A 12,019-nucleotide genomic window follows, 5' to 3' on the forward strand; every position below is an offset into this window, starting at 1 on the left:
ATTCCCTACTTGGAGTGGACAGTCCATCGGTTTCCTGCTGAGAACCATGGCCTCAGATTTGGAGGTGCTGATCCTCATCCCAGCCGCTTCACACTCGGTTGCGAACCGATCCAGTGAGTGCTGAAGGTCGCAGACCAATGAAGCCATTAGAACCACATCATCTGCAAAAAGCAGTGGTGCAATCCTTAGTCCACCGAACTGCAGACCCCCTCCCCCACGACTACGCCTCGAAATCCAGCCATGAATATTACAAACACGATTGGTGACAAAGCGCAGCCCTGGCGGAGGCCAACCATCACCGGAAATGGGTCTGACTTACTGCCGAGGACCCGGACACAGCTCTCGCTTTGGGAGTACAGAGATTGGATGGCCCTGAGTAGAGACCCCCTCACCCCATACTCCTGCAGCAACTCCCTGGGAACCCGGTCATAGGCCTTCTCCAAATCTACAAAACACATGTTGACCGGATAAGCATACTCCCAGGCCCCCTCCAGGATCCTTGCAAGAGTAAAAAGCTGATCCGTGGTTCCACGACCAGGACGGAATCCGCATTGTTCCTCCTCAATCTGAGGTTCGACAATCACACAAGAAATCTCAGTATTTGAGAATATGCATTTTGCCCAAATGCCATGATGCAAATTAGATTTCGGGGAACTTTCTCTTTACCCAAAACAGATTTTACTTCAGACACTTTCCTTTCTACATCAATAAATATTAAAGCTTTCAGATAAAAACTTCAATGAGTTTAAAATACCACAGATCATCACCCCAATCTATATTCAAATCGTGGCATTTCCTCGGTGTGGACATTTCAGCAGAACTCTCATGCTCAGTGGCTTAGAAATGATAGCAGGAGGCTAAATGATGATTGTCACCGCCGGCATGCATGATTAACCATTGCTGCTCTTTCAGGTGTCAAATAGGATTTTCCACTTGCTGATTATTTAGATTTTTGAGACCTGTTAGACGTATCCATTCATTGTCTGTCGTTATACTTCTTGACGTGCACTGATGTAGAGCGCAGCACAGGTGGCAGGTGCAGAACAAAACAGCTTCCACTATGGGAACATTATTTGAAGTTCTACATCCTTGATGATTTTAAAATCATCAATATGATAACAGCAGCTCTGATGAGTTTCTTTACAGTGGCAATAGACTATGTCTGTTGCTTTAACTGATCATTATAAAGTAAATGTTGATTGCAAAATGTAGAATAATGACACCACTGACGTTGGTTAGGCTCCGCTTTCACTATGCAATTTGATCTATGATAGGGTATGATCTCCCAGGAAAATGAAGGTTACACTTAGAGCACACAAAGGAAGCAGATGAAGCTTGAGTTACTGTATGCCTATACTTACGAAGGTAACAAAATAATAGCATAGAGACTATAGTCTGAACAAAGTCAGTCACATAGTCATGGATGGCCTTTTACTGCTAGCCCCTTCTGCTCTAAAAGCAGCACAAGACAAAAGCGCTCTAGAAGGGACATTAACTGTGAAAACTACCTTGCAAAGGACCTGTTGACAAAGGAGGCAAAGAGGTAAAGATATTAAAAAACCATTACATAATTTACCAAACCTGCCTGTCTACCAGGCGTTTCCTTCAGTCTGCCTTTATCATAGCACTGAGATCAGGGTTTCTACTTCATATTGTGATCTTTATGATTGTTTCTTCCTTACAATAGCCAGTTTGCGTGGTATAAATGTTGCCAACGATATGAACATGTAGATTGTCCTGCTTGTTCATATGAATATCAAACACCAACAGTTGGAAAGTTGTTAATTGCAACTTTAATACAAATGATTATTTAACAATATTCCTATCCTCAACTTTGGTTGACGACCATGAAGGGGCTAGCAAAGAGTAATATGGGAAGACCAACTGGGAATCTGGTTTTGTCCTTGGGTGTGAAAACAGCTAAGGAGGACAAGACAAACTTTGGGTAATTAGAGTCCAATTCACTGAAAGCTGGACGGACCCACAGCCTAATTGTGTTTGAAAGACCCAGAGCCTCACTTGGCCTCGGTTTCTCAGCTCCACTGGAGGCTTTGTCAAGTAGAATTCAATTATCTTTGCTTTAGCACAACAACACAAGCCTTTGAAGGAGAATTCTCACTAGTGCACATCAAACTGTGGTTTGGACACCAAATGCAAACACAGCCACCTCCCTCATGTTGGGAACAACATTAATTACTGCAAACAAATCCCTGTCATTACCTACAGCCACATTTGTCTTATATGTAATACATGTTTTTCCATCAGCTCTATTTGTAGTTGCTCTGTTTATCCAGTGGCACACCTAGCTCATACAACAGCAATGTGTTCAACGCAGAAGCCGTAGTCATCAAGTCTGTCAGTTATTTACACCCTTCTCCTGGTCTTCTCATACAACAGGAGAGCCATAAAATATCAGTATGCCTGTTTAATGTTGTTTGAGATGTTGCTGAAGTTATTCTTGTTACAACTTCGCAGTTAGCCTAATATTGACTAATAGAGACTAATATTGAAATAATTGGAAAATAATTTCACCACTGGATGTGATATATTTCATCATTATTTTGAAGAAAATTATCTCAAAATATACTAATATACCATAAATGTTAATTTATACACGTGTGTTAAGCAGGAAGGGGGCTGGAGGGTGATGGGGAAGATATTGTGGACGTCACGTCTTTAGATGATAACTGTATTTTAATGTTGCTTTTCAAATGTGGATATATACGGCCATTACTTGAGAAATATGCTTGTGAAATACTGCCCATAATTACATCTCTACAGTATTACAAAAATTGCATTCTCAATAATCTCGTCTCATTTGAAAATGTTACATAATGCTTAAGGCTAGCACAGAATAAAGCAACATCACACCAAAAGGCCAGCCAAAAAAAACCACATAATTGTTCTCTTTTTGGAGAGAAAGAAGTACATTTTCCTCATTTGTAATAAAAAACATAGCCTGTTAATCGGGTGGCTGAGCTGTTGTTTTGAGAGGAGTAGACCATGAATGCCTCCAGTCTCCTAGTTTTGGACCAAAACCCAGAGAACCTTAGTCCTCTTCAGCCACCTGCATCTCATCAATGCCAACCAAATCAAGAGAAAAGGAAAACAAAAAAGGGGAAAGAGGAAAATCTCTAAACTTACCACCTGTTTAATGGTGAACTGTGGCCCTCTAGTGGTCAGTTGCATTACTTTCATACTGCAGTGTTAACCATAATAATCTCCTAACTCTGACACAGATACGAGTCACATCCATAATGTGTGAGCATTGCAACACTCTTCCCGATTTTTGGCATTTTGACATCAAACCAAGTCTCTAAAATGAGGTCATTAAAGATATCTGATAAGACAGGAAGTCCCCTACCCGACAGGCTGCGAGGGCGGGCCTCCAGCAGATCTGAGATGGCTCCAGTGGTTACAGTCTTTTTCATCCGGGAGCCAGAGGCCGCTCCCAGTGCGGGCTTCGTCAAGGCATCGTCACTGCTGGCTCTTTTCATCTGGAAACACAAACAGCACAGCCTCTAAGTATCAACCATATAGCTCTACTAATGTTAACATTATGTTTAATAGCTATGCAATTTGCTTCATTCATTATGTGAAGGTATGAGCATGTGCCTTTATGGTGGATTACAAGTTTGTATAATTTTCATTTTTCAATTGAGAAAGTGCATTACGACTTCATTTTGGACCATTATTATTATCATACAATAAAGTACATACTCAAGTACTGTACTTAAGTACAATTTTAAAGTTACTTGAATTTACCTGAGTATTTTCAACTTGTGCTTTTTACTACTCCACTACATTTGGAAACCGAGATTGTACTCTACCACATTTATTTGACAGCTTTAATTACTACATGTATATAGCTTCAGATTATTAGCTTATACAAAATATACTAAACTAATTAATAAACATTGACCCATTGTTTTTTGGGAACACATCCAGCAGCCGTATATAAAGTAATTCAAATCAGCTCTATCTTCACTACCTGTAACAGACACATTCATTTATCATTAGTATTTTTTTTGGTTCTTACTGTATAGTATATTTAGATGCAGATACATTTGTACTGAATACAGAACTTTGATTTGGAACACCTTTTCTTCAGTAAAAGATCTGAGTACTTCCTCCACCTCTGGCTGCACCTATGCTTTAGAACAGGAGGTGAACTCTGGATTCAAGATTCAAAGGTTTTATTATCATGCGCACAGTAGCTACAGTGTAGTTATGGCAATGCAAATCTTAGGTCCAGAGCTCCTCCAACAATGCAACATATTATGTGTAGGATTGTGTTGTGTTTGTGACTCACCCTACTGAGGCGCTGGTCTGAGGCCAGTGTGTTGGAGGATCTGGAGGTCTTCATGGCTGTGGAGGTGGTGGTGGAGGAGGATGAAGCAAAGGAGTTCTGCTTGGTCCGCTCCTGGAGTCCAGACTTGGGCAGCCCCACCTTGGTGGCGCCCGATTTCATCATGGCTGCGTTTCAGCTAACCACACCTGTCCAGAGAACAGAGGAAAATGTTGACAAACAAACTTTTACATTTCATCCTCAAGTATTTACGTATAGTTGATGCTTGATATTGTCTCATTGAAGGTTGCTTTCTTTAAGCACCACATTATCCAACCCTGTTTATGCCGCAGAAGCACTTTATTAGTCCCCTCAGCAGGGAAAAGTGCAGGCCCACTGCTAGTAGACTAAGATAATAAATAAAGAGGCAAGCACACGTTAATACAAGTAAATCAACAAGTATCTACACATCCATTGTAAAAAAAATAAGAAGCAGTGTTAGAAAGAAAGTCAGTGAACATATAAAAGTCTTTAAGTAGGCGCCAATAATATAATATCATAAATAAATTAAAGAAAGTGTTTAATGGAATGATCTCTTTTACAATGGTGTGGCAGACTAAGATAGGAAAGCAAACATTAATACAAATAGTGTAAAATATACATGTTGAATAGAGCTTAAGAGCAATACCCAGGGTTCTTACACCTTTTCCACAGTCAAATTCAAGCACCTTTCAAGCATCTTACAGCTGTACATACTTATACTCAAATGATTATTTCCCTACCTCACATTAAATCAGATGTTCTTTATGCTATAAACAACCAAGGACTTGGACAACCAAGGACTGTTGACCTCTGGGTGAGTGCTGCTTCCTACCTTCACTGGAATAACAATGGCTAATCCCAAACTGTACTGATTTTTCCTTGCGTTATTCGCCGCCGCCTCCCTACCCCCTCCTGCGCATAACAAATGCGAACAGCCACTACTATCATGTGTGAATATGAGGTCTCTACACAAGATGATTACGCTACATTCCACTGTCAATGTGCGCACAAAACAAACTAGGCATTGTTACTCACTGCTAGCTCTTGGCCGTGCTCTGATTGTATTACTACTGATGATATCGGGCAATGTGCATGTTCATCCTGGACCTTCTATTGTATGTAGCCCTAGTTCTGACCTGTGCCCTGATGTCAATCTTTGTCACAATGATCTGAGTTTCCCTGACTTCTGCTCTCGTAAAGCTTTAGGTTTTCTACATGTAAATTCTAGAAGCATAACAACAGTCGGTGTTTCTTGTGAGTGTTTCCCCGGTACACAAATACAATACACACAAACATACTATTACACACTAGGGCTGTAACAAACGACTAATTTGATAATCGATTAATCTATCGATTAATGAAACGATTAATCGATTATTGAAACGATTAATCAATTATTCGGATCGTTAAGGTTTTAACTGTACTACTACTTATATCGATACTGCTTATCGATCCGGTCCTTTTAACGATAGTATTAACGGTTCTTTTGACAAGACATAAGGTAAACTAACTAAACAAATCGTGAACAAAACTAACATTGCTTTTTATTTTAATTAAATGCATAATATTTCACATCAAAAGAAACAACAATGTTTTAACAAATCATATTAAATAATGTGATGACAGAACTGTAAACAGAATAGCTGAAACTTTAACAAAATAAATAACTCAGTTACCTCCAATCATTAACCCATGTTTTTATAACTGAGTTAACTCTGTGTGTTGCTGCTAGCATACATAACACCTGACGTGGAAACGTTACTCGTGGATGGGGCTACAGAGCTGCTAGAAAGACAGTGGAACCCGGTGCATTTCTCCGTCTGGATCTGGAGCCCTTTTGCTAAATGTTTAGACAAATTGCTCGTGTTACCGCCCTTACATGATAAACTGTTATTGCACTTTTGGTAACGAGCATTGTCCACATCGAGACGGCTAAAGTTTAACCACACCTCGGAGCGCGTTCTCTCCGCCATCTCCTCTGTCTGTGTGTGTGTGTGTGTGTGTGTGTGTGTGTGTGTGTGTGTGTGTGTGTGTGTGTGTGTGTGTGTGTGTGTGTGTGTGTGTGTGTGTGTGTGTGTGTGTGTTGCATTCATGTAGCAGCTGCGTGTGTGTGTAAACTGCCCCGCCCCCTCGTAAGCAGGCGGGGGAGAGATCTCTCGTCTGAATTGGGAAGATCGAAAATACATTATAGACGCATTTTGTAGTCATATTGCATATTAGAAACGGAGTTGGCGACACTAAGACTGATATAATTTTTATGTAGCAATAATACATATGACATATGTTTTAAATGTCTCCTGTACCGATAAAAAAGAGCGATAACGTTGGAGCTTAACGGGGTGTAGAACACATGTGATGACGTCACCAACGAATCGACGACTGAATTAGTTGCCAACTAATTTGGTAATCGATTTTAATCGATTAAGTCGATTAGTTGTTGCACCCCTATTACACACACTCGCGAGCTTCCCCCAGAGCAGTAATACAAATGAAAATGTGTCTTCGGGTCAATGTGACTCAAGGCCGTATTCATGGAGTCAACATTGGGGGGGACCAAAAATTCAATCAAAATTTGAATACTAATTTCCTGCCATTCTAAAAGGAAAATATATAAAAATTCACTAACACATGGGATACTTTAAAACCTGTTAAACCCCATACCCCTGCGGGCAAAACACAACAATATTCAAGAAACTGTGTCTCAGGCATGGGCGTAGGAAGCATCCTCAATGTGGGTGGGACAATTTGACGGGGGGTGTGGGCAGGTGGTGGACCTAATCTCCTCTAGGGGGGTCCGGGGGCATGCTCCCCCGGGAAGATTATTATTTTTTTTTTTTAAATGTTGAAGTTATCATCTATCATCTATCATCTATCATCTATCTGGTGCACTTTAAGAGCAAAATTAGGGACACCATATGAAACAGAACTGAACAGATTTACTTTTTCTTTATGCATATTTTACAAATCACTCCCCTTTTAAACTGTAGTATGAGTTGGAATTATTTCATACCTGTTATTGTCTTATTTTGTATAACTATAATGATCATATAAAGGTGTGCCTTGGAAATACTTGTTTTGCATCAATCTTGATACAGGGTACTTATTATATGTTAGTATGGATTCCTAAAGCTTTTAGTCTACTATCCCATCATTCAGAATTTCAAGGGTGGTTTTCACTAAAGTAATGGTTTATTTTCTGGACGGACACTATAATTTACATTTTTTTACTATGTTCAATCTGAATTTACTTTAAAAACATCTATATTGATTCTGACTTTTTCTACATCCAACTCACAGGTTTATCATTGCTTTGAGAAAAAAGATTATTCATTTACCCATTTTAGAAGTGAAGATATAGTCAATTGTTCTGGGAATGTCATTTTCGAGCCTGAGACCTGAAAAACAGGCTTGGGGCTTAACTGGTTAAAATGTTTTACCATAATGTCTAATTGTGCATTGTATTACATCGCCCTATTTTATCTAGTTTCGCTTTTCTTGTTTCGTTGTTTGTAATGGCAGAGATTCGGGATGAATAAAGTACAACTATAACCATAATCATATTAAAGCATTTTAATCCATAGAAAGGTCTGTTCCACGCAATTTCAGAAACAGGAACACTTTATTGCCCTTTTGTTTTACAGTCACAACTCGCACTAGCTGCTTGCCGCTCAATCAAAATCAAAAGACCCCCAACTTCCCCAAAAACTGTCTAATGTCACTGCCACTCTTCCTCTTGCTCATGCTTACAGCTTGACCTCGGCGATCTGCAGTTGCTGATGTGATGAATCCGGGTCAGCAGCGCTGGATATAAGATAATTAAACATGTTTATTAGCAATTCCGAGCGTTCTAAACCCAGCGCGAGCTATGGTGCACACTGCAACCCTCCTGTGTGTGAGTATCTTTGAAATGCTTCTGACGATTATGAAATACTATTTCATAATTGTAGAGTATTTATTTAATTAATTCTGGCACCTTTGGTATTCCATAGCTGTCACACATCACAGTTTTAAATCTTTCCACACTCTACAAAGAAATAATACTCATGAATAAATATGTATACATCCAAAACGACACTGTCATTTTCCACATAGTTTACACTAGCCCGCCAAACCCTGGCTAGCAACTGAAACCAGCTAGCCCACAGCTAGTTAGCTACTATTCCTGAGAAGTTCGGTTTTAACATCAGAACTACAAGTTACTTACACAAAGAAGCTAAACCGGAGGGTTCATTAACATTACGAAATAAAATAATATAGATTAATTTAGGGCTAACTAGAAAAGATACCAGAACTGATGGAGGGCAAATTAAAACATGACTGACCTGCTTGGAGCATCAAGCTAACTGAAGCTGGACTCAGACGTGCACAGTAAAGTACACCCCGGGTACAAAATAAAGGTATGCATAAACAAACAAGGCGGAACCAATTTACATATGAAAAGAATATATCATTTTGGTGAAGTTCACAATAACATAAAATAAAGATTTTCAAGTCTACAAATAGCCAAAATAAAAAAGTCATAGAATAGCAATTTTATTTTAATAAAATGTATTTATTAGGGCCTGAGCACGTAGTGCAAAGACCTATTGAAATCGTCAGTATTATTATTCTTCTGTTACCGGTTCTGCACTTTCGACCTGTTTTTGAGGGGGTTACGACACTATTCATGTAGCGACATTTGGCAACGCCGCCAGGACCGGTGAAAATGTTAACATTCTGGATTCGATGGGAGAAAACTTTTCAACTTGCTCTCTAGCGCCACCTGTGTAAATTCAGTGTTTCTAAAAATTTACAAAGTCGCAGCGTAAGTCTGACGGACCTGAAATTTTGCACACTTATCCGGGTGGAGCAGCTCTACATATTATCCTCTCATATCCCGAAGCTCCGCCTACTTTGATTTTTTTTAATTAGCATAATGTGAAAAACATTGAAATATTAATTTCAATTCCAATTTCTTGATTTTCCAAACCAAACTTAGTGCACAGTATCAATGGAGGGGCAGACACATTACCGTACAAAATGAGCACGAGGTGTGGAAAAATGTGGCCGACATCAATCAAAACGTATTAGCAAAAGGGTGTGGCCTACACATAAATGCTCACAATTCATCCAAAATGTATCCAAATATCACAGATTTCGGTGGATAGGTTCAGTGTGTCTTGGGGAATAGGCACAACAAACAATGTTCATTTCGAACAATAGGGGGCGCCAAAAACACAACTAATTTATATCTCAAGAACCGATGGACTAAACAAATATATATTGTCATAGACATACTGGCAGGGTAAGTATAAACTGAGATTTAGAGGGTCGCAACCAATGAAAAATGTGGGCGTGTCCTATTCAGTTTTTTCTCGAAATCGAAGGGTTAAAAAAATGTACCGAGCCATAAGTAGGGTAGAAAATGAGTTACGGCCTTTAAATTCGGAACGCATGTCACAGCCCACAACCTTTTCCAGACTATAGAAAAAAATCGGACGTTTTAGCAAATATGTCTCAGTAGCGCCCCCTATTGTGCGGTAGTCAAATATAGTTTCTTCGAACTACCCGAAACTTGGCACAGAGATTCCTCATGGAAATGCGGACATATTTCAAAATGGCTTCCATTATCTCCGCCCCCCATGAAGTCGGCCATTTTGAAATATGTCCATTTTAAGCGCATTTTCGCATACTTGTCCTAGGAAAATTATCGGAAAAATTTCAAACCAGGACAAGATCAGCCCATATCCAATGTGATGCTAAATTGCGAATGAATAGTTGACTGCTCAAACGGGGAGCTCGTAAGCTAACGGAACATGTACCAATTTTGACGATTTAAATGCCACAAAATCGCTAAAATGACTTTCGGACGCAGAACTTGGAACACGTCACAACCCACGTCTTTTTCCAGACTGTACACATTTTTTTTACATTTTTGTACACCAGCTCAGTAGCGCCCCCTATTGTGCGATAGTCACATATAGTTTCTCCAAACTACCCCAATCTTGCCACAGACATTACTGATGGAATTGCGGACATATTTCAAAATAGCTTCCATTAGCCCGCCCCCCAGAAAGTCGGCCATTTAGAAAAATCTGTGTTATTCATGCATTTTAAGCGCTTTTTCGCAAACACCTCCTCGGGAAAAGATCGGGAAAATTCCAGTCCAGGACAAGTTAAGCCCATATCCAATATCATGTTAAATTGCGAATAAAATAGTTGCTAGCTCAATCGGGGCGAACGTAAGCTAACAGAGAATGTACCATTTTTGACGATTTACATCTCAAATGACTCCAAACTACTCGCATATAGTTTTCCAGATATTCACGAAACGCTGTATACACATTACTATTATGATGGCACACAAATTTACCAGCAACAGCTAACCATAAACACCCAATACATATAAAACTCCTAAACAATGTATGGTGAAATGTTTTCCATCTTTGTTTTTCTATCTACGACTACAAACAGTATTTCCACTACAAGCACAACAGTAACACATCTTTCTATGCAATACAATAGAACAGTATGTGTTCACAGCCAATCCATGATTTAATGAGTATTTCCTTTGTGCCAAGAGCTGATTTAGTATATTGCATCAACGACCTTTTCAATTAAATTGACAATTCTTTTGTGTAATTAATAGTGTGTGAAACCAGGCAGAGTGAGTGACATGGTGTTCATTTCCACTATGCCAAAGCAGTTTACAGTTGCTGACGGTGTAAGGTAATATATATTGTCCTACGTAATTGTATGTAGCTGTGTTCAAAGGAGTACACGTTACAAGGCCGTGCGGGGGGAACTGCCAGACCCAGATGTCCTCAAAGTCAGCGAGGTATACAAGGACCTCTCAGCAGACATCTCACCACGAAAAAAAAACGAATGGCTCACTACTCAACTCAATCTTGTGCACAGAGCCTATAGAACACATAATTTAAACCAGCAGGATGTAAACAGAGGAGAACAGCCGGTCTGATTTAGTGCCATGTGATTATCCTGTAATGAGTAACATACACAGTGTTGATCGACTATATAAAAAGTTCATTTATTGTCTCGATACATGTGTTGTGTAAGACATTTGAATCAATTTGATACGTCAATATTAAATGTACCTTTATTTTGAAAAACTTTATTGTGAATGACAAACCGGATGTCACATTTCCGGTATTTCCGGTTTAGGGAGAGACTTAATTCAGGTAGCTTGCCTTGGCTGTCTGTGTGCGCGGAGGTTTTGTCGTCAACAGACTCATTAAACTACCCACTTCTCGGTACATAGAAACCCTGCTCCACGGTCAAACGTGAGTAATATCGCAATTGGTGTGTTATACTGAAATGTGTTGACCTATACTTTATACTTTATTTATATATATGTATGCTTTTCATTGGAACACGCGGTGGGTGTGTGCAGTGCTAATGCTAATACCTAGCGCCACTTGTTTTGATGTACGTTTTTGTTGGTAACCTCGTTACACCAGTTAAATTAGTTTTTTCCCCATTCTATGGATATAAAATATTCATAGTTTATTAAATATTAAGCTTCCTTAGACGTTGTTTCCTGCAAATGACGCGATTTCGGGTCCGTGGAGCCTAAGAGGATAACAGAGTATGTTTTATTTTATTTATTTTTTCACAACAGTTGTATTAGGATGGAATGAATACCTATAGTGATAATTCAAAGTAATAAAATGATTTTTACAGTGAAAACGT

The 12,019-nt window shown here is 39.3% G+C and overlaps 1 protein-coding gene across 2 annotated transcripts in view; it reads right to left on the bottom strand.

Annotated features, from left to right (window-relative positions):
- The window catches only part of specc1 (sperm antigen with calponin homology and coiled-coil domains 1), a 71,553-nt gene that overhangs the window by 36,380 nt on the left and 23,154 nt on the right, over positions 1-12,019 (bottom strand). For both annotated transcript variants that reach the window (XM_034098439.1, XM_034098438.2), the window contains exons 2-3: positions 4,313-4,497; positions 3,365-3,497 (exon numbers count right to left, since the gene is read on the bottom strand). In XM_034098439.1, the coding sequence (XP_033954330.1) occupies positions 3,365-3,497; positions 4,313-4,474 (295 nt within the window). In that variant the 5' untranslated portion in view covers positions 4,475-4,497. The remainder of the gene's footprint in view (positions 1-3,364; positions 3,498-4,312; positions 4,498-12,019) is intronic.

This window comes from Pseudochaenichthys georgianus, chromosome 14 (assembly GCF_902827115.2).
Source record: "Pseudochaenichthys georgianus chromosome 14, fPseGeo1.2, whole genome shotgun sequence".
NCBI classification, from domain to species: Eukaryota; Metazoa; Chordata; class Actinopteri; order Perciformes; family Channichthyidae; genus Pseudochaenichthys; species Pseudochaenichthys georgianus.